At 38.6% G+C, this 24,291-nt stretch overlaps 1 protein-coding gene across 2 annotated transcripts in view; it reads left to right on the forward strand.

Annotated features, from left to right (window-relative positions):
• Positions 1–24,291, forward strand: part of LOC309711874 (transmembrane protein 132C) — a 188,275-nt gene that overhangs the window by 71,097 nt on the left and 92,887 nt on the right. For both annotated transcript variants that reach the window (XM_082542407.1, XM_082542406.1), the window contains exon 3: positions 685–1,606. In XM_082542407.1, the coding sequence (XP_082398533.1) occupies positions 685–1,606 (922 nt within the window). The remainder of the gene's footprint in view (positions 1–684; positions 1,607–24,291) is intronic.

Consider the following 24,291-nt stretch of genomic DNA (forward strand, 5'->3'; position numbering starts at 1 on the left):
CACAAAGTTGTTCACTCTTTGTTTTTTATCTATGGCACATCTACGTACCAAATATTCAAATATTTTCAGTTTGGAAGACTTCAACTTTCCATATCTGATATATGTGAAATATGAAAATGAAAATGTTGGAATAACATACAGGAGTGCCGGAAACAAGAAGATGACAATGTATGAAAGTTAAAATAACAGGACGGAGAAATTAAAGGAGAGTGGGGGTGGGGTGGGAGATTGAGTTAGCGCACCATAATGAAAAGGATTGAAAGCAGGAGGGAACATGGACAAGCCTGATAAGCAAGTGACTGAGAAAGATGTAAGTGTTTTGGATTGTGTCGAGCAAATTCTTCCAAATAAGAGCAGTGGCTCATGAAAGTGATATCATATGGAAATGTCTCCAACACACCATTTAACATTCACTGCTGGAACTGACTGTAGATATGATTGCCTCAGGTTGCAGGCAATGCATGCAAATGTTATGTAAAATATGAAGTGTTGGCTTCCCTTTTCTGAATTATTTCATCCAAATTTTCTCATTAAGGTTTTAGATTTCACACCTCAATTTGATTTTACTGATACAATTTGCAAAATGAAGCTTACTTTCACAGCTACTAGATCCCTGGTAGAGATTTTTTCCAGTCTGTGAAATAAAGGCTAACAGGTTATTGTCATTTTATGTTTTTGTTTCAGTCGTGGACACCAAGGTGATCCTGGAGGGTTTGCAGAGGCTTGGCCCCACACCAATATATCTACCTGTCAGCTACCGGATCCTCAATGCAGAGTCAGCGTTCTTTTTACAGGAGGCAAACCAGGACTTAATGAGGAACTCCAGCCTCCAGGCTCGCACTGAGTCCTTTTTCATCCACCAGGCCCGGCAGATGCCCTTTGTCAATGCTAGCTATGGACCACTGTCTGTCCAGCAGCCTGTCACCCTGGAGCTGCTACAGACTTCGCCAGGGCCCTTTAGCACACCCTCTTTCACTTCATCCTCAACAACATCAGTGTCGGCATCGCCTCTCTTTACATTCAACTGGAAGGTGCACACTTACATTATCAGCGAGAGGATTCACCCTAGCTGGCCGAAAGTTCAAGTGCTGTTCTATATTGCAGGCAGGGACTGGGATGATTACAGCACCATCCACAAGCTACCCTGTATCAGGATGTTTGCCTTTCATGAGACTCAAGAGGTGCGTGGAGCATGCAAGCTAAAAGGCGATCTGGGGATATGTGTTGCCGAGCTGGAGCCCCTGGCCAGCTGGTTCAGCCCACCTACTGTCAGGCCTGGTAGGCAGAAGGTCTCCGAGGAAGCTCAAGGCACTCCGGTGGAGCTCTACTATATGGTTCAAACCACAGATAACGGAGACTGCACTTCAGAGGATTCAAGAAAGGGCAGCTCTGTCCTCACAGACCAGCCGAGGCCGTTAGGGTACTTTGCAGGGCATACCCCTATGCAGCGCATTGGAAGTGTCAGACTGTTTCAGCCACTGTTGGAGCTGAAACTAGACAATAACTTTGTGGTGATGGCACCCTCCAAACCCATTCGGCAGCGAGAAACAGTCTCAACTTTTCTGGCTCTATCTGCTCTTTCTTCGGTACAAATTTTCACCCTCAGGTGAGTCAACCTCCTCCAGGGAGAACGCAGTTTACTTTGCAGCTGTACTAATGTTTTCTCATTCTCCATTCTCCAATTCAAACAGAAATTGTTTGAAATGCACACAGTTGAAAAAAAGGGTTTCATTTGAATTTTATAAAAAGAACAAATGATATATAAAACCCTTTGAGAACACTAAACATCCAACCCTTCGATAATATACAACATTTACAATTTATCCATGTTTGAAATTGTGCTTAAGCTTATAAAACTTTTCTTAAGAAGTTCTTGGTCATTGTCACACTGTAAAAAGCATCAGACAGGGTAGAACTAATCTTGCAAAATAACAAAATATTATTGTTTCTAAAACAGTGTACTGTCTGAGTAGTTATATTACGCAGATAAATGTGCGCTCTTGTTCATGAAACCATATTCTACAGAGAGAAAAGGTGAAGCGTAATTATCATATTTCCTTTGGCCAGAAACTATGGTCTGGAAAAGCTCTTTTCCCCATAAAGATGACGACCTGCGCTTTACGCTTGATGACAAGTTTTGAGACCTCAGTACATATCAGTAAAAAAATGTAAAAAGTTAAACATAAATAAGTAAATGAAATTAATAACTTTTTTATGTAACACTTTTTGAAACAGAGTTACAAAGCACTTCACAGTTTGAATAAAAGCTACATATTGAAGATAGTGTACGCCAGGGCTTGGCAACCCTGGTCACGTATGCCATGATTAACTGATGGCACGACCATAGCTGGACTGGCCATCGATGGTGATTTTTCTTTTTTATGGGCCGATGATTTTTTTTTTTTTTTTTTGTAAAGGCATAAACAATGAAAGGTGGTGGATTGGCCAGATGTGTAAATTTAAGTCAGTTGTTTGGTGGTGGCTATGGCGAAGCTTCCACAGAGGCCAGCAGGTGGATGAGAGAAAGGGGAGGCAGGAGGAGGAGACGGCCGCCGGACCGAGTGTCAGGTGAACTGAACTTCAGGTAAGAAGATATGGCCTGCAGTCTATCTGGCTCAGGTATAAACCAAGTTCAGGTGTAGTGTATTTTCGTTGTGCTGACTTTTTACAGTCAATTAGAATAACTCGTACTGCGTACTAGCTAGCATGAGAGAGTTTCTATATTATTCTGCACCTTTACGCTGCACAGCTGCCTCTTCTTCTCTCATTCTCTCTCCTCCCTTTCCTGTTGCTACTTCATCAATCAATCAAGCAATCAATCAATCAATCACGTGCAGGTTGTCCTGCAGTAAAATAGGACCCCCCCCCCGACCTTACACACACAACACAGACATCACATGGGGATACAGGTCGGAGATCGGTAGCGTTACAGAAAAAAAACACTGAAATATACACTACAATGGGAAAGTACAAGAGATAAAAAAGAGACCTCTACTCATGCTGGGCTCCTGGGAGGACAGCATGAGAACGGGAAACAGAAAAACTCCTCTGCACAAGAAAGCACATAAATGTCCACAGCACAACATTATGGAACACGTGACAAGCCACAGGGTCGGGTGGGGGGTGAGGAGTAATCCGAAGCAAACACAGCAGCCATCCTGCCCAGCGCTACCATTCCAGTGCGGGCTCAGACCCAGTCTCAGACACAGTCGTTATCAGGGTGCTTTTGTTCGGCTCCAGCCTTGCGACCGCAGCTGGTGCCGAAAGGGTATCCGCATGAAGTGATGGTGCTTTTTACTTTAGTGCGAACAGCTCATATGATCATGAAACTGATCAATGGTCAGCTGATCGGCTTTTCTCTCTTGTTTGTTTATCAACCACTTTGCGCCAGAAAGAGGAAACCGGCGGACGTCGCGGTAAACAACAGCAGCACGTTTAAGCTTGATCAGCTGTTGTTAGAATTTATTTATTATTAATTTCTAGTATCAGTTGATGTTTGCGGGAACCACAGCTGTAAAAGCTGCGTGATACCGGTTTGGTTATCTGGTGAGAGGGAAACATGAAGATGAAACCAGGAGATGTCCTGATGTTACTGAATCATCAGAGCTGAAAAGGTGATGGACAAACAGGTTTACCTTTTAGGTGACATGAATGAGTTGAAGGGAATAACACCAGGATCCTTTTCTAAGTAGCTGACAGCTGGTAACTGTGCAGGGTCGGGTCTAGCAAAGTTTTGCCACGGGCCAGGTGGGGCATTAACAGGGAAAGGGGGGCACTAAGAAATATTTTTCTTTCTTATTCTCATTTAAAATGTCTGGCTTTAAGTAAATAATTATCTGAATCTCACAACCAAAGTTTTCATCTGATGTAAAATGTATAGAGATCATACATATATCAACAGGACTGTACATCACTGTCACAGCGTTCGTTTTCATTCAAAGGCTTTATGGCTTGTCCTATAATACCTGGGCGACCAGTCTCTAGTCAAAATGCCCGGGCCGATTTTTTTTGTCCCAGTCCAGCCCTGGGCACTACACGCAGTGAATTAATCTGAGAAGGTGCATTAAAAAATAAATGGCCGTGCCAGCGGTGAACATTGCAAATTAGCTCACATAGACACATTAGTTGTGCCACTTCGTAATGATGGTATCTTAGCTGACAACTCCAACTACCAGATTCAACTTGTAGTTGGCTAAAAATCACTTAGCCTCATGAGAGGGACATTGCTAGCTGGCACCTTTTTCAAGCGATGTTGAAATTCCCACATTCCAACATGATTCAGGAGCTGTCCGCTCAGCGCAGCATCAGCACCACGTAAATACACGGATACATCCGTAGACTTGAGACAGAAGTCACAATGTGTTTTCAGGACTTTCAGGTGTATGGACCAATGTATGGACCAATGTTTTCTTTTCTGATCAAACCAGAAAGGCTTAATGAGCAGCTGGATTTGTCTTGTATTAACTGGCTGAACTCAGAGGACATCGAAATGCAGCTGACCGAACTGAAAAGCTCGACTCTGTGGGGGTCAAAGTTTGCAGAACTACGAACGCAGCTGGTATCCATAGCTGTGCGTGTTCATGGAGTTTGCATTTTCACCTGCTGGACATCACTACCTGACAAGTTTAACTGTCTTCAGAACATTGCAGAGGCCTTATTGACAATATTTGGCTCTACATATCTGTGTGAGCAGATTTTCTCCCACATGAATAGTGTCCTCAGGTAGCCGCCTGAATGCTGGACACTTAGAGACCTGTGTCTCTGAGTGGGAGACCAGACATCACATTAACATGTGTATCCCTGTATCAATAAACATGCCATATTGGCCCAGTTTATTTTTCTTATCATTGTTGTGAGGAGACCATAAATAGCATTTGCATTTTCTGTTGTGGAGTTCTTGTTATGGATAAAAAGTGTTTATTTTTTGTTGTTTCAAAATAGCTGATAACTATTCGCTGATAGTTGCCAACATCTGCGAACAAATATAATTCTATAAAGTTGTTCTATATAGTGTGTAACTGTTGATATAGAGCGTTATTAAATTTATTGCTAATGCAATCATATGGCACACTGACTTCTGAGGAAATTTTAGATGGCACTCATCATCAGAAAGGTTGCCGACCCCTCGTGTACGTGTTCAAACATACTGACACATAATCAACCATATGGTCAGTTATTCATTCCAACGCATACAAATAGTGACAAACTATGGCTGAAAATAAAGGGGAAAAGATTAAGGGAAAACTAACCTGTAAAAATGAGTTTTTATCAGAACAAATATCAGAGTCAGCTGACCTGATTGACTAAGGAAAGCTGTTCCACAGTGTAGGCGCAACAACCTCAAAAGCGATCCCCTCTGGTTTTAAAATCAGAGCGAGGGACAGTTAGGGGACCCTGGTTAGAGGATCAGAGATGCCGGGTGCTATGATAAAGTCCCAGAAGCACTGCTATATAAGCAGGGCCCTGTCTATATAGAGCTGTATGTGTTAGTAACAGAATTTCAAAGTGGATTTGTAGTTTCACTGGGAGCCAGTGAAGGGATGCAAGAACAGGTGTAATATTTGACCGCTGGCTAGTTTTTGTCAGCAGTCTTGCTGCTGCGTTCTGCACTAATTGGAAACTGGCTATGGAGGACTGACTGATGCACGTGCTGGGAATTACAATAATCGAGGTGGGAGAAAATTAAAGTTGTGAACTAAAAATACCAGATGATTGAATGACAGCAAAGGTTTGATATTTGCAATATTTCTTAGGTGACGGAAACAAGATTGGATGAGCTTTGAGATGTGAGTTTCAAGGTTGTGGGGGCTGATATACTGACTGACCCCCTTAGAAAAACTGTCTGGAATGTCAGTTTTACCAGAATTGAGATGAAGGAAGGAAAATGCCTACTTCAAGTAGGCTTTCAAAGGGTAAATATATTGCACTGCTTCAATGCAAATGCTAATTTCACTTTAAACAACTACTGACTCCACAACAACTTGAAATCTTTAAAAAGCACATTTATGTTAAAGTTTTCTGTGTGTGTGGGTGTGTGTGTGTGTGGGGGGGGGGGGGGGGGGTAAATCTTATTTTGATCATGTAAACAATATACAGGAGATTATGTAGCAAAGAAAATGCTTTACAAAATAAAAGAAAATACATTTCACCTGTTCTGATTTATTTACATGTCTAAAAGGAGTGGGAAGAAGTGCACACTTATTTAATCCCACTCCTTTGCCATTATCAGTTAACATGGTCTTTCCTCCCCACTGCTGTCAGACTCTACAACAAAGACTTTTGCAGCTGATCAAACACACACAAACCCGCACATGAGCAATAAGACTAAGTGCAATACTCTTTTCTGACAAAGTTGTATTTTTACTCAGTTGAATATAGCATTTGTATTCTATTTTATCCTATTTTATATTTTATTCTATTTTATTCTACTGTTTATAGTATTTTATTTGATTCTATTCTGTACAGTTGTGTACAGCATATTATTCTTATTGTATTCAAATTTTTGCTGTATAACTTTGCACTGTCCACTTTCTGCTGTGACAAAACAAATTTCCCACATGTGGGACTAATAAAGATGATCTTATCTTAACATTTATTTAGCTTCCTTACTGATATAATCAGCAGTAATAACAATGAACATATTTCTAATATAATATATACACCACATAAAATATTAATTATTATCATATCAATATGTTTTTGTAACTCCATAACTTTGCCTCCTCACAACAAAGCCGGTGCCTTCAGTTTTGAAAAGTTAACTGTACAATCCAAATAAGCACCAAATAACAACTTTCTAAACAGAGACATTCACTGATATTCATCATTTTCCATTTCTTTCTATCTCATGAAGATCGTATCTTTATGACTCTTTTTGAATTGCTTTATGTTTGGACATTGCTCTGCACTCAAACTGTTCCACAGTTTCACTCCACGCACAGAAACACAAAAGCCTTTCCTGGCAGTACGCACATTCACAGTTTCGAAGTGACAAAAAACCCTTAAATTATAACTTCTTTCTCTCAAAAAAAGCATGCTTTGAATATCACCTGGATTAATATTCTTTTTTTGTTCTGAACAGATTTTGTGCTTGATTTATTTTATTGATGCTCCTGAAAACTGAAAGAGCAAAGCATTTTACACTTACCTTCCAGCGAACGAGACAGTTTTCTTCTGAGTGAACAGAACTCCGGAAAAACGATAAAATTTTTTACAAAAACTGTGATGGATGTGTTTTATACAATCAGCTTGTTTGTCTTGTGTGCCTACAAACTTAAATTGAAGGATATTAGATTTCCCACAGCGCTTACGTCTCATATAGGAGTTTGTTTGCAGTGAAGTGGATAACACCTTAATTACACATTTGTGCTACTTATGAAGACTGTTTCATGTGTTCGCACTCAAAATTATCATGATTTAAAAAAATAAATGAATAAATCTGAGTTGAATCTGCACAGTGGCAGCAAAAATGTACTTGATTCATTGAGCTTTGTCTCATACAAATGACTTTTCAAAGAGACTGTAATTGCTGCATGTTGCGTGATGCAAATTAAGGTGTAAGGAATATGCATTTCCATCAAGCTACTTTTATTCAAGATCTAAATCATGGCAGATGAAATGGTTAGTGGCCTCAAAGTGGAGCTGTGACAGAGAGCCTTGGCAATTTGTCAACCCTGGGTGAGCAGGAAATCTGCCAAAAAGCCTCATTGCTTTTTCTCTCACTCCAGTGATGATGAACTCCCATGAAGTATTAGCGCTCACAGTGTGTGTTTATCACATTTGTCAGCATGTGTGTAAATGGGAACTTTAAAGGCGGTATTTTTTCCTTTAGTGCCTCTTTTGCACCAGTGTTGCACCCCAACCGTTCAGAAGTTCATCTTTTTTATGTTTTTCCATAGGGATAGCAAAGACTTAAAATTCAGCCAAAATACCTAATTAGCAACCAAAAGATTAAGCCTCAAAGTGTTTAAAAAAATCACAGGCTACTTTAGAGTACTTGACTACCAGCATGTCAAGCTGAACATCCATATGCTGATGATTAATCTCGCATTTGCTTTGTTGTGCGTTGCTTTTATCTTACAGGACAAAACCTGTGGTGCTATTCAGTGTGGTGTTCTCCCAGCTGCTGGATTTTCTGATAATACAAAACTTTCTTTAAATACCCTTTAAGGATTTGAAATGCCCATGGTGAAGGTGTGAATTCAAGTTCGGCATCACCAGCGGGTTGCTGGAATTTGTGTTGATCCTTATTTTAAATTGCTATGTTGAACAAAGCGGTTTTTCTTCCCTCTCGCTCGAAGCAATGTTTGCCTATGCAGGCCGTGGGTGTTTATGAGAAGCGTACTTTACAAGTAGCTTTGGTGTGTTTCCCCCAGCCACTGATACATCATTAACTATTTATAGGGTTATTCCTTTCCTCTCCGCATTATCGCTTTCTCTCCTTTTTAACCCCTCCTCCTTTTCCTCCACCAGTTAACTTTTGACAAAAGAGTTGTGGGACTCTCCCAAGATAGCATTTACTCCTAAATGTGCTGCTGTCAGCTGGAATCAGTGTTTATATGCCTCCACACCAGTGACAGCTATGACAGGAGGCATTCTGTTTTCATGCTGTCCATCCCATTGTTGTGAAGGTGATTTTTGAAGGGTTTTTTTTTTTTTCAAATTTGTTCCCAGCAAAGTCACAGTGACTTCAATTCCCCTCAAAAATGTATATTTTCTTTTTAATTGAGAAACAATCAGCAGGCTTATATTTGATAAACAGGGGTTACTATTCTATCTTTTGGTTCATGAAGGTCTTCACAATTGTCAGTAGGGTTGTCAAAAATGTAATAGTTGCTAATCAGCATCGAAATTGCTATTTGATTAGGTGCTCTACTGTAGACAGGCAGGCAACAAGCCCCTCCCCTCACTAGCAGCTAAACACATGAACAGTAGTTGACAATCACAATGCTGAACACCACTTAATAAGGAATTTAAGTGGTAAAGGGATCTTTAGGGGGGCTAAAGATCCCTTTTTAACAACAATAACATATTAAACAGTTATGAATGTTAATCTGGCCAGAGCACATCTGATAGCCACATTATCACTAAGGTAGTGGCTATGGTTAATAACAGGATGATGCTAATGTTGGAGCTAGGCAGCAAAGTTATCAGTCCTTCCTGTAACTTTGATAGACAGTGTTAATTTGTCATGATAACACAATTATTTGTGTCTAAAAGGTGGTGTGTTTCTCCTAAAGCCTCAGATTGAAGCTGAGAAAAGTATACAAAGAATCAACTGATTTCCAGTGTTCTCAGCCAATTAGCCTCACGTATGTTATGTGTTCATCCCTGCAGTACCTTTGCATCCCACCAGGGGGCCCTGTCCCAGATATTGGAATTTACTGCTCTAGAGTAAGTGTATGAGTATTGCGACAATTAATCTCCATAAAAGTGTGTAAAGCTTGGCATGTTGCTAATAATCTAGTGTATTCTTACAGACTAGTTTATTTCTCAAATGAAATATTTGTAATATCGAGATCAGTTAGTCTTAAAGAACGCTAATTTTCACTCCTTTAAAACTTGTATTTTGATTTTAATGCTTCACATAAATCATAGATTCACTTTTGGCGTCCTTGAGATAGTTTTTTGCATCTCAGTGTTACAGCTCTTGGAAAAAGTTTTTATCCTCTAAAGTAGCACAGTGATTGTAATTTGATCACATAAATTGATGCCTGTCCTGTTACTTTAGCTCCACAACTTAATTAGCACTCTTACCAAGGGCTATATTATGTGTGCATTTAACTCCCTCTGCTTTATTATATAATTGGCTATGTTTGATCTAATCTGAACTAATCTAATGTAATTATTTTGAATGTAATTATAGGCTTTAATCCAAGCAGCTAAAAAAAGAAAAGAAAACAACACCGGCATGAATTTTCACATCTACACTCCTATTTGCAGACAAATACATGCACACATGTATAGTGACACCCACACACATACATATGTGGACCTTCTCTCTGCCAGCTGTAAAGTCATGGTGTGTTTGTCATGCTGAATGTTCCCGGTGGAATCAGTAATTCACTGCTCCCTGCCTCATTAGCCATGAAGAGAGTGGTGTAACAGGTTGGTAAAGGGTTCTCCAGCTACTCCTTATTCAACATGCAAATGAAAACACTATTTCCTCCTGAACAAATTAACAGGCTTTTCAAAAGATAAATTGCCCCAGCTGTATTGTAATTTTGACTAAACAATTCAACATATTTCCACAGATCCCCTCGGGGGCGGTGTTGCTGATGAATGCAAATGAATTTCTAATATCTGAGAGTGTGAAGGTATAAGTACGAGATCCTTCAAGCTGCTGTGCCAGCCAAACAGCCAGCACGAGCAGTTTTGTTTTCTGAAGACTTAGGAGGTGAGAGAGGGCAGGTTCATCGCTGCCCTGTGAATGAAGCAGCTGATTTAGCTAAGGCCAGTTTGTTGTTGCTCAGACGTTACGCAGAAATGATTCAGTGCTGTGTGTAGCTGATTCTGATCTTTAATACAGTTCAGGTTTACAGGTCTTGTGCTTTGGCTGTTTGTTTTTGGCAATTGTTTGCTGAAATATCAGCAGGAGAAAAGGCAGGAATAAAGATGTCCTCCTCAGTGTATTCAGCTTATCTTGACTGCTTTCCACCGTGATTCAGTTCCTGGTAAAGGTCACCCAAGATAGGTATGTCTCTTTTCCATTTTCATTTCTATACTTATCTGTACTCTTTCTTGTATTTTATCTGCTGCTCTGTCTTGGTTTCCCTCTCTTCTTTGTATTGTTTAACCTTTCTCTCCTGATACACGTTCTCCTTTTCTTGCTTTCCCCGAATTTGACATGTTTCTCTTCTTTGAGCTGCTCTGTGCTGAAACACTGTGAGAAAACCCCAGAATTCTGTCTGAGATAGACACGACTTGAAATTTCAGAAATTTGAATAAAAAACTAATTGTATTTAAAGCTGTCTGGTCTTCTTTACCTAGCTCCTTTTTGACATTTAGCCCCGTTGGCCAAAGTTATTTACTTTGACAGCACCTCATCTACTCATTAATAAGTTATACAGCATTAGAAATCCAGCGAGATTCACTATGGAGATCTTACTCTCTATAGGGTGTTGCAAAACAAAGCTATCGCCATTATCAAATAGCAATCTATTTAAGTCATTATATTTCTAACATAATGACTTTCTGTCATTGCTCTTTTCTTGAATTTGTCTTCTTTGTTTTTGCCTTCTCCCTTCACCCTTGTTTCTTTTGAAAGGTAGTGTGTTTCCAAGGAATGGATTTCTGTGAAAGCCATACTGATCTGCTGTAACATTCAGCGCGACACGTGCTTGAAAATGGCCTCATAACCCTTCTCAGACAGATTGATGAGCAGTAACGACTGTTTCTCTGCAGTCATTGCTGTTGTCTTTCCTCCTTGGAGTTGTATAAAGCTTTGCTGCAGATCAGCAAACTAAAGCTCCTGCCTTCATAACCGTTGCTGATAATGAGTTAATAAAGCGCATTTAAGTAGAAGCGTTTGGCTAATATTTATACTCTACATTTCTGGAGACGTTGTCAAAGCCCGACCAATATATGATTTCTTTTGTGTGTTATTTTAAGACCGATACTAATATTGATATTTGATGATTTAAGAATCTAATATAACAGTCAATATATTTTCCTTTGCAGACACACAAAACATAAGCAGATTATCTCAACATTTACTATGTGTATTTATTAATTTCCTCATTTTTAATGCTCTACTTGATCTGCCCTCTGACAGGCAAACTATGCAAGGTCAGTGGTCATAAAATAGTTGATGGTTGTTTCTCTTGTCTTTTATTTACTTTGATTTCAATTTAACAGCTGCTATAAATGCAGATACCAGCAAATAAATAACATTGGCAAATAATAATGGCCTGATGATAAACCCATAAGTTGTGCATTAGATAATCTTCATACCTAGGCTTATGTTCTTACTACAGTTATAATTGAATAGTATTTAAAAGTTAAAAAAAAACACATATAAACTAACATTAGGATGGGTCATAAAGTAAACAATAAAAAGATAATATACTTACACTACAGTAAAATTTATATTTTTTATTATACATTTTTAAAATGTCAGCTTCAGATTTTGTGTAAATATTTGATGTTGGTTTAAGATGCACAGTTTTTCATGTCTCTGCAAGGCCTCTATTAGAAAGTACATCTTAAAAAAAGAGAAGTAAAAGAAAAACAAAACAATAATTGGTAGAGTTTCTCACATTTAACTGTTACTAAAAAAAGGTTTTCCCTAATTGATTCACACTATCCACAAATAAAATATTAAAAATCCCTTGTAGTGAGAGTTAGCTTCACATTGTTCACAAAGTTTCAGAATTACTTTTTGGAGTTCAAAAGTGAAATACAGTGTCTGAGCACAGAGCGGAGGCGGCAACCCGATGTACAGGGAATGCAAATATGATGCATCGACCTCGTGTGTTAATTTGCACTAATTACTGTAGTATGTAACATCATAATACATAAAATAAACTTCAGCAACTTTCCGTTAAACGCTGGATAAACTTTTGCATAATGGGGGAAAACAGTAGACTTTCAAATACATATGGGAATCCTGACTCAGTCTGCTTTATTAAAAAAAAACCTTTAGAACTGAACATTTAGAAGATGCTTAAACATATATGATGTATTGCTATTCACCCAAAAAATAATATAGAGCTGAATATATCTCTGAACAATATTGCCAGCATCTTTCTCCAGCCATGATGCTAGTTTTTTCATCATCAGTCAGCTGAAGCATGGTTGACAGATAACATTTGAATGCTATAGAATTGTTTAGACTGTATTCATTAACAGTGAGTAATGATGTATTAATCCAGAAACAGCTCATGTGATTAAACCCCAAATATTCAGAATTGCCACAAATACACTTTTCTTGATTTAGCTGTCATTGTGGCAGCTATGTTCTGTGTGTGCTGTGCAATACAGAATGAGCCTTGGCAACTAAAATCTCAGTCAAATCAAATCTGGATAGCGTCTGGATGAATTTTCTTACACTGTGTTTGATCCAATGGGAACATAGCTCAACACATGTGATCATAAATATGTTGTAACAACAAAATGTCCCTGTAAAGAAGCAGCCGAGGTTGTCATGAAGGATTACTCTTTTCTTTAGTTTCTTTTTTTTATCTACTGCTGCAATTCCTTTACTTATCCTGCAGTTGCTAACATCTTCAGGCAATATTTTTTTGCTACAACTTGTACAACTCCAGTTTTTGCAATCTGAGTTGAAGATGATATATATAGGACTAGAGGGGATGACAAACAGTGTGAGATTAGGTAGTGAGGCAGTACAGGCAGAATAAGCTCTGCCAGCTAACTGTGAGGGGATGTGTCTCTCTTTTTCTGTCTCTCTCAGACAATCATAAGCTTGGCCTTTTAATCACTTGTTTATCCTTGATGTTTTTTGTAGGAATTTACTTTGAAAGTTTGATTCCACAGACTCGACAGCTGTAACACAAACTCAAAATCAGAGAAATTTTAATGTGGACTTGTGGGAAAAGAATAAAGACAGAGATTATGTGTTGGCTGTCATAACTGCAGTCTTTTTATAGAGGCTGATAGCTAACAACTAAAAACATAGAAAATGCACTTTACTCATCCTAGCTATATGCAAAGTTCCTCATGCATTGTGGGTTGAGAGATGACTCTGAAAGATTGAAATTTTGTCAAAGAATATACTGGGAATGAGAGAAACTAGACAGCAAAGTCATTGGTAAGCAATGGTAAGAGAATTTTTGTCACTTGTAAAAGGGAAAAATGAAAATCAAATAGGTCTGAGTATGACTTATTTGCCATGGCTTTTTGCTTTCTTCACAAAATTTCAAATTCAAATCATTAAGACTCTCCCTCTTCTGTGGAAACCAGAAAGATGAGCTTTCATTTGAACTGCAAGCCTTTGCCAAGGTGACACAACTTAAACTTCAGTTGATGCCTTGCTTTGGCTGCAAAAAGAGGGAATCAAAAAAGCTATGTCCAAATTAGCGAGGATCAGTTTGTGCAGTAAGGACAGAGCTCACCAGGAGAAACTGCAGCAGCTGACATGGTGTTATCTTTGGTAGCCGTCCACATTAGGATTTTTTTCCTGCTGCATGTTCTGTTGCTTTTTTTCTATTTTACAGCATTGCCTTTCGCCTGCCTATAACAAAAAAAGCCTCTGTATTCTTCTCTTCTTTAATAAGTCATTAAAAGACACAAGTATTCACATGGAAGAGTGAGTTCTTTTCAAAGAAAGGTTTGTAATAGTTCATTCAGTTGCCCATGAACACAACTTTGCCTGTGTGTTGAGCTTTGGGTCATGCACGTTATGTTGAAAAGTGGACCCAAATAGATCTGAGACTGAAGTAAAATAAAAAGTGAGCTTTTTATATATAATTTATAAAAAGTCCAGAAAAGGCAACACAAAAGGTAACACAAGTAAAAAATTGCAGAAAAATAACAAACATGAAAACTAGGAATATATAAAACTCACACAACAGACAATATGAAACATACAAAGTACAATGTGCAAAACTCTTGAGACACACACATTCCTTTATGTTTTACTTTCAAGGAACCCGACTTTCTTGTAATTTTAAAGTGGTTTAAAGCAACAACTCTTTAACTGTTCAAGTGGTTTTAAGCAATAGTTCTCCAATAGTTTAATAATAATTCACTTGCTATCTGAAGATCTTTTAAAGATTTTTGCATTTTTTAAAGCCACATAATTCAAGGAATAAATTATTGTTCTGTCTACACTAAACGGACAACTCAGCAAAGAACTGATTGTAAATTGTGTCTTTAGGCTCAGTTACTGAAAGTCTGTCTCAAAAACACGTAATTTGTCCTTCAGCTGAATCTATGAAAAATCCCAAAGATAACCCAGTTTTACTGGCATAACATAGTATTTTTGCACCAACAAGGTGATTCCCAAAGAGCAATGAGCTGAAAATCAGTCACAACATATCTTATAGATTGATGATCCAAATCTTTGTTTAAAATCAGAGGGATCACAGAAGATGTAAAATAGTGTGTGTCTACAGACCTCTATAAAACACAGTGGAGGAGAATGTCCTTCTTTCATTGAAGAGCAATGAAAAGAAATGATGAGAAAGTCTGCCCAAGAATGTTCAGGCTATACTACACAACACAGGTGCTCATGAAGTACTTACTTTCAAGCTTGTTGTAATTGTGAAAACTCTTTTTTTCACCTTAAATACAAAATTTCCATTTATGTTTGGAGCATTTTCAGTAAGTTGCTAAACATGGTTCCCCTTTTCCCAGCAAAATACAAAAATTAGGAGGAACAAGGCACAGTTGAGCATAATCGAGACGATCAAGGGAGTACAACCCAGATATAAGAGAAAACTAGTTAACAGAAGAAAATGGGAAGCAAACTACTATAACTGAAAAAAACAGACACCCCCCTTAATTGAGGGGGTAATTCAGATGAAAAGACAAACTCCATAGACATTAAAAGATAACAAGAACTCAAATCCAAAAAGATCTTGTGCTCAAGATAACTGGAATGATTGTGAAATTAAAACGATGAATGAAAAACTCTGACTAAACATAATCAAAAGACAAGACATATTAGACAAAGGATGAACTCAAACAGAAAACATTTAATAATAAACAGCACAAGAAGCTGGCTTGGCCCTTTCTGTGTGGATTTTGCACTGTGCTTGTGCTGGTTCTCTCCAGGTGCTCTGGCTTCCTCAATGCTCTATTCATGTCAAAAGACATACATGGAGCTATGATTAAGTGGTGAGTCTAAATTTACCATAGTTGAGAATGTGTGTGAGAGGGTGTCGATTGCTCTCTATTAGGCCTACAATAGACTGTCAGCCTGTCCAGGTGTACCTTGCCTTTTGTCCCATGACAGCTGGATGAAAAGAATCCAAAAACTCCAAAGCATCTGGTTCATTTCATGTCAAATCATCGTTGGCTTCGTAGTTGACTGTCTCTGACTTCCATAAAAATTTCTGGAAAGTTTGGACAGATGTAATGATTACTGTGAATTTCTAGCTTCATATGTCAAATGCTTGCATTCAATGCAATGATGTTTATTTTTTTTAAACATTCACATTTAAACACATTCACATTGCAAAGGGCAACGAGTGACAATTTCTGAAAGTTATATAGTTATAGAATTTCACAATAACGCACAATAACGTTTGCTGTTCATTTATTTTCATGCTATATTAAGCAAATATTTTACCACAAAAACAAAAAATATCAGTAGGTAATCTAATCAAAATAAAACCCTTAAGTTTTTACATGGTTCATATTTTTCCATTTTTGAGACCTAGTCTACCCAACACTTTAAGACGTAATGCTCTGGAGGAGTCTAGAAGAGTGTGATTCAACCGATTCAAACTGAAAATACTTGCATATAGGTATGGAAAACATAAAGCAACAATGAGTAACGATCATTCAAAAAAAGCATACTGCATATACTGTAACGTTATATGTCCAAATTATCGACAGCAGAAAAAGTCAGGCATCCAAAAACAGATGGGTAAAATGGTCTTTGACATTAAATGTCATTTCTATTTGAATCATGAGTGTGTTATTTTGTTTGTTTGTTTGTTTATATATTATTCACTGCAGAACTAAAATGCTAATGGTTATTCATCAGTTTTGTTTAGCCCCCTGCAATTCAAACACAGATCTGTGCCAAGAGCTGGACTGACTGAAAAGGGGGATACGAGGTGCCAAATTCCATCAATTTCCTGCCTGACAACGGCGCAGACTTGGGCTAGATAGTCTGGTAGGCCTGGAATCACTTTCCCTAATAGATTTAGAGAAAATTACAGTTGTCTCAATGCTGCAAATGAAATCTGAAAGTGTCTGAAAAGTATGTTAATCCCTAAAATACTGCGGTCTCCTGCAGAAACATCTCCACTAGCCAGTATTAAAAGTTAAATCGCTGTGTTTTCATGCAGCAGTAGCAACAGAAGCTGCTGATAAACACACAGAAAAAAACACATCTAAAAAATCTAGAAAAAAACTTGATAAAAACCTTATTTATTTATTGAATCTGCATTTCTCTGTTATTCAGAACATGTATTTTGACTTGTACCTAATCTGATCACCTCTGTCTTTTCTATATATACTATACTATACTATATTTTGTAGCTAGTTAGATTTAAAACTGTATATGCTGTTTGTTCTTGCTGACCAACAGCACTGCCTTTGGCTGTGAAGGTTTGAGGCATCTTACTGTTTGTAGGGGTGTCAGTTATCATTCCTGCTTTCATACTTTTAAAAGCATTTTCCTGGAGCTGGCTATGATAGTTGCATTACTGAATGGTAAAATTCACCTTCTGCTCCCCCAGAAGTATTGCTCTTTTATGTTTTTTGCTTTTACTCCCAGAACAGGTTGCCTTTCCCTCACAGACACAGGCGAAAAATACAGAGTTTGTGGCAGTGACAACAACAACAGAAACAAAAACAAAAAAAGCAGTGACAATGACCTAGAGAAAGAGGGAGAAAAAAAGAACTGACAAGCTGACAGAGTTTGGGCTTCTGGGGTGAATCATTAGGCTGATATAACATTCAGCATGCAGCTTGGAGCAGTGCCTTTGGCTGGGCTTTGAGCTACGTAGTGTTGGTCAGTCTGGCTGTAGCTGGTTGGGAGGTCAGCCATTGATCTGAAGATATAAGCTGGTACTTTGGATCCAAGCCTTCATGATCCTGCAGAGCTACCACTGTGTGTGGATAAGCCTTGATCTGCTCAGGGGTTTCAATCTGTGTGTGTGCCAGTGTGGCTGCGCTCTGTTTGTGTGCGTATACTGATGCATGTGATCTGTACGATTCTTGTTTTGTCAATCGCAGTCCTGCAGGAGAGAGTGAATAATAACAGTGAATATAGAGATAAATGATAGGTAAGATAGAAATAAGGTGGGCAGCACCCATGAATACAGTTATGGTAAAATTAATTATTATCTTACAAAGCATTACATTAAATAACTTCTAGGTGAGCGGTGGCAGCATGAATCGCTATAGATAGAATTAAAAAAACCTCATGAGTGGTCACACTCATTGGCACGCTGCACCTTAATTTTACCCCAGGTGACAGCTTCTGTATCTGACAGCCACAAATCTGAAATCTGGAATATTTCAACATGAATTTCTGTGCAGCGATTTGAACAACTTGAGTATTGTTCACGTCTATTGTTTCTGAAAAGTGACATCAAGTTTTTCTGATGCCTGACCATTCGGCTCAATGACTCAGCTGTGTGGCTGCCTTTTAAAATGTTAGTTAGTGACGTTAAAAATGAGCGGCCTTGTCATCACGTTGCTAATTTCACCTTACACTTAAAAACCTGCCACATAAAACAGTCTCTTTCCATTATTGTTGCAGTGTAGATTTTCAAGTACTTGTTGAAATAGAAAGTGAGGCAGGTTTTATCCTATAAGGAACAACAAAAAAAAGGAACCTGGGTAAGATGAGGGCACCTTGTGGAGTAAACAAAGAAATACAGATAGTTTTTCACCCACAGTTTTATCATTGGAACGTAACCAAATGCATCTTCATCACTTAAAAAAGGCAGATTCTTGTTTCGACTGTATTCATTGTTTACTTCTATATTTTCTGGCTCCGTCTGTCTGGTTTTTTACCTTGTTTTGCTGGCACATTGCCACAAAGAGCAAAGTTTATTGGCGCATTATAGACACCCACTGACAATCAGTTAACGCCACACTGAAAAGGAACGTGTATCTCACTGCATGCTGTTGCATGTGTATCCTTCCTGTACAAGTGTGTATGCAGACTCATAAAAGCATTGCTCTATAGCACTGCTACTTGTTACAAACACCACAGGGCTGTCAGCACTGCCATAACAATTGACTAATCTGACAGATTTGTGGTCTGTGAGGAAAATGACTGGGTAATGGCATATGTGGAACATAAAAGAAATGCAATGTTAATATTAAAACTTTAAAAGATTTCATTTTTTCAGAAAAGCTAAAGCACTGATTTTTGTCTAGTTACCACAAAAGGATAAATCAGTTGTCATTATATTAGTCGGACTCGGAAACACCAGGATTTTTTTTTACACCCCCCCCCCCCCCCCCCCCCTTAATCTCCACCCTGGTTTAGTTGCAGAGTAAAATTTAAAGTGGATTCTCATTAACAATGCATGGAATATGATGCAACAATCCCTTGTGCTAAAAGATTAAAGATCTCGAGTATTTCAAAGTTGGGAACTAATTTAAAAACTTTAAGATTTCTTAGAATCACTCTGGTAAGGCAGCCTTGTTTGCTCAAGATAAACTAATGTCAGTATGTCATTCTGCTAAATTTCTCATTATTGAATCACAAACTTCCCTTTCAGGAGTTGGATCAAACTAATTTTGTTCATGAAATGTTATGGGGCTGATAGTATATAATTAATCTTTATAAAAACAAATAAGCCTGCAAACAAATTGAATTATTAATGCTTATTTTTTATTTACTTAAACTCTTAATATATCAGAGATTGAATGCTAAACTGTCACAGTTTCTGTGCTGGTTGATTAAGGTAAAGCTGTAGAAGAATGCAAGGAATGATTCATCTGCTACAGCTATAAATAACTAAGTCTGGGGTAATAGTCTAAATCATTTTTTAAAAGGGTTTTGTTTTGATTCCTGGTGTTACAAACTGTTACTCTCTATGTGCGTACAGGCTGCACAAGACAGCACCTCCTCAATTTTCAGTATAATCTAAGAGAAAAGGGTGCCTTCACTCTAGGGTGAAACGCCCTTTGTGTTTTGCAAAGCAGCCTTCACTGTCATCTGCGCCTGGCGCTTGTGATTCAAATGCTGCTGCAGAAACCCTGCAGCGAGAATTTACAATGCCGATGTATGTTTGCTTTCTGCTCTCCTGTCGTTTCTGCCAATTATGTAAAGGCCTGTAAAGTCCTGGATGATCATTTCACTTGGTTCACTCACTAGTCGGCTGTATTCGAGCCCATAGTAATGGTGACTGGAGGAGATCTGGCAGCGTCATTCCACTTCTCTCAGCACAGATGAGCTGTGTTATGGCCCAGAGGACTCACTCTGATTCTCTTTGTTTCATTTTTGTGACACGCAAGCCGACACAAACACACCAAGCAGTACACTGACACAAATGTCAAATATCTTTCTCTGCTATTCCTATTCCTTTAGTAGCTGCTAAGTATATTTGTGAGCATCGTGAAATGTGCTCCAGTCCATTTACAAACCCTCTTCCATACAAGGTCACTTTTTCATGTCCATACTGGCATGAGGATTCATGTTGCATATCCTAGCTCTGTGAGAAAACCACTCGGTGGAACAGTTGTTGTAATTTTATTCATGTATCAACTACAATAGTTTTGTACATTTGGGGGTCACAACTGTGCAGGTTGGGCTCAGTTTGCTCCAGTCTGAGTTAGTTTGTCCTGACATGTGATAAAAGCGTATTGCTTGTCATCTTTCTGATCTAGCTGTTGCCTATTGTTGTGATAAGGACATTTTTTCTGACTAAGGACAGATTTGTTCACGGCCAATATTAATAGTGATACTGCCAATTGCAGCAAACACTTAGATGATGGTTTGTGCCATGAGCATTACATTGTTATTAGGCCTGAAAGAGGTGTTAAGTGATGAGCAGCAGGAAGCAAAATGAATTAAATGCAGTCTGCTCAGCTGAAGCTTCAGTGTGTTGTTTGAATTGCTTCGATGTGATTGATTTGCTCAGTGAAAGATTTTTCCAAGTATGGCCAAGAAAAAAAGAAAAAAGAATAGTTAAAATTTTTGGCTGCAGTCTATTGACTGCTTTCTCACTGCTTAGCCAAATGCTACTGTGTGCTACTTAACAAACTGAAGAGCATGTGTCAGTTTTTATAACTGAAACCATCTCCCTCAAAATATGATTATAAAGGTGAGTGTAGCTGTGGTACAAGATTAATTAGGATTAATTTTCACTTTTGTGGAAAGTTGGCCAAGGTAAAGAAAAAAAGCAAAATAAAAGAAGACAGCGCTGCCTTTTACTCCTGTTTCCTTAACTGCCATTGAGTATCATTAGCAGTGCTTAGACCAACATAGTATAATCAACAGAAGCATTTACACCTTATATATTTATATATAGTCATATTTATCTCCTTTGATATTTTTTTTATTTAAATATGAAAACATATTAATATTCTAAATCTGAGAAGAAATATTTGCACTGCAGTATTAAAAGCGTGCAGCTGCTATATTTTGTTTTTCGCTTTATATGTCAAGGTAGTTCAATCGAATGACCTGTTGTCCTTGTTCGTTCTTTCATCACTTGTCCTTTGGCACGCAGGGCTTGACTGTGGTCCGGAGGAACAGACCCAGCATTGTCACTCCACAAAGCTGAATGCAGACACACTGTGTTGTGGCCCAAGGGAGTCATGCAGATACACACAAACACACAAACAGAGAGAGCAGCCCAAGGGAGTCCTCTATGAAGGGATCAGTGTAAACATCCAGTGGCAGTTGAGGTGTTGGTGGCCCTGTGAAGTAGAAGCAGTGCTCAGGGCATGGTGCTTGGTGATAAGCTCCACTAACATGCAGTAAAGAAGTGAGTTGGTCATACCTGTTAAAACACCGCTGATAAACACTAAGAGAAAGCTCAAACTCCTGCAGGGGAAGTAAAGTGGGGCGGAAGGGCATGACGTGTTCTGCACCTTAGGTACAAGACTGTGTGTTTTCAGGTGTGTACATATAGGGCCAATCAAATCAATTATACAGTATCATAAGCTGAAAGGTATACTAAAGGTGGGCAGGTCAGTTATAAGAAGATGAAGCACAAGAGCAGCAGAATTATTACGTAACAAAAATACTGGAGAGATGTTAGGGAGAGATCCTATTTAATACCAACAGCCACATAAGTGTTACTTATATATACTGTTAATATTCCATGCCTTCACAGTATGGGATTGATTAGTTTTAACTTGAACTGCAGATATATTTAGAAAGTATAAATAGCCTATCTAACATTAATAAATGGATAATCCATCCTTAATTCATGTTTCAGATAGCAGGCAGAGTTTATTTTTTAAGGTTTTTCAACACTCATTTTTGGAGAAAAACCTGTACTGTCAACTTAATGCCTTGTTTAACCTAAGACATGAAGAGATGAAGGCATGATAATTAAAATATATCTTATTGAAATCAAAAACAGATGGAATACGGTGATCTGGAACTAGTGGGATTTAATATATAACCATGCACCAAACCAGGGCTCTTTTATTTATTAGTTAAGTACGTATGTAAAACCACTGCACTGTGGAGCCACTGCTTACATATTATAACATTAATTAACATTTAGAACACACAACATTCAAAAAAATGACTCGTTGCAAACTTAGCTATGCCTTCAAAGCAGTGCTAGGAAGCTTTGTTTCTATGCACATGTGTTTCCTACACTCACCAAAATGATGATTTTATCCTATGCTGTTTTACTATTTCACTATTTCAAAGGCCAGCAAGTTCCTGTTTCTGTGAGAACCTGGGCAAATGTAAAACTAGAAAATACACACAAATGTGGCATGGCAGGCTCAGAGTTTCAAGATTTCCTAAAAGCACCACTTACCTTGATTTGATCTATACTCGCAGATCTGAAATCCTTCTGAATAAATACAGGATGAAGTTGACCCCAAACATCCTCAGTGTGCAAAATTTTGTAGCGTGTCTAAAACAGTGTAAAATTTTTTAAATAGATTATTTTTTATATTTTTTGTGCCATTTTAGGAAAGTGATCAAATTTCAGGCACAATAATTGACAATTAGTTTATTTTTTTCATCTCTCAAGTGTCAACTTCACATCATATTTGAAGCAGATAGTATGTAAGGGTTAATTATTTTTAATAAAATATTATATCCAGTCCATAATCATAAAGGACGAAGTTTGTAAAACACTATTTAACATTTTCAATAGTACTGATAAACAATGTTTAGGACAGACAGATTGGATCAGAAAACAGTCATATGTGTAACTTTCAATGGATATGAGAAAAGGATTTTTTCCTTGTCACAAAACAGTACGATTTGTGACATCAAAATTGTGTCCCCGTGGCTGGTAGGGGCTCAGAGTGTAAACCCATTTTTCATAAGTGTCCTTGAGCAATATAAAGTGGAAGTAGCTGTCTTTTCAAGGCATTATGGCAGCCTAGGCCTAACCTATGACCAAAGAAAACAGAAGGATTTGAAAGTGGAAATACTGAATTTTGCACAAAAGGGGGCATACTTGGCATTAAAAATTTTGTGCTTGAAGCCTGGAAATGTACAAACCAGCTATGAAAAGATCATCATCTGTGAGATCATGTTGTATGACTCTCATCTTTCTCTTTTCTACATGCTCCTTGGCACAAAGCTTAATTCCATAATCCATGAACACAGTCACATTATCAGCACATACTCTGAGATACTGGGATGGAAATTAAAGCTTGGGTCCTCTGCCAGAAGCCTGGGAGCTTGAGGATCCTGTGCAGTATCTTTGTTGTTCCTTGGACTGCATGGATATTGTTCCTGGGATCTGCTGGAGCCACTCACCCAGCTTTGGGGTCACTGCACTGAGTGCTCCGATAACCACTGGGATCCCTGTTTCCTTCACCCTCCACATCTTCTGAAGCACTTCTCTCAGCCCTCTGTCACTACGTCTGTCTTCCACTGCTTGTCCACCGCTACTATGACCGGTTGGTTGCCATCACCAGTTTGTCTGTCTATTTGACCTCGGGACTTCCAGGCTATATTTGACACAGATGTTTCCATATACTATGCCGGCCACTTGGTTATGGTGTTCCATGTATGCCCTGAGTGCTATCAGCTTGGACCCTGCCGTTATGTGCCGGATTGTCTCAGGGGAATCTTTGCACAGACTAGGCCTCGGGTCTTGCCTGGTGCGATAGACCCCAGGCTCTATGCATCTTGTGCTCAGGGCTTGTTCCTGTACTGTCATGATTAGTGCCTCTGTGCTGTTTATCAGTCCAGCTTTGTCCAGTCACTGGTGTGATTTCTGGATGTCAGGCCCTTCTACTATCTGCTGGTGTCTGCTGGTGGTGCAGGGCCCATTAGCCTTCTATGATTGTGTTTCTCCTTGCTCCTCTTCTTGCTCAGGTTTGTACTGCTTAAGGTATTGACTAAGCACACAGTCAATTGTTGCCATCTACCTGATGGATGGATGTTTCTTGTCTCATCCTGGATGGTGGTTCTGACACTCACTAGGCCTCTTTCCGCTTAGGATACAGTCTCAGGATGCTGGATTTGGGGTGAAATCCTCCATG

The sequence above is a fragment of the Aulonocara stuartgranti genome (genome assembly GCF_965226115.1).
Source record: "Aulonocara stuartgranti genome assembly, chromosome: 7".
Taxonomy (NCBI): Eukaryota; Metazoa; Chordata; class Actinopteri; order Cichliformes; family Cichlidae; genus Aulonocara; species Aulonocara stuartgranti.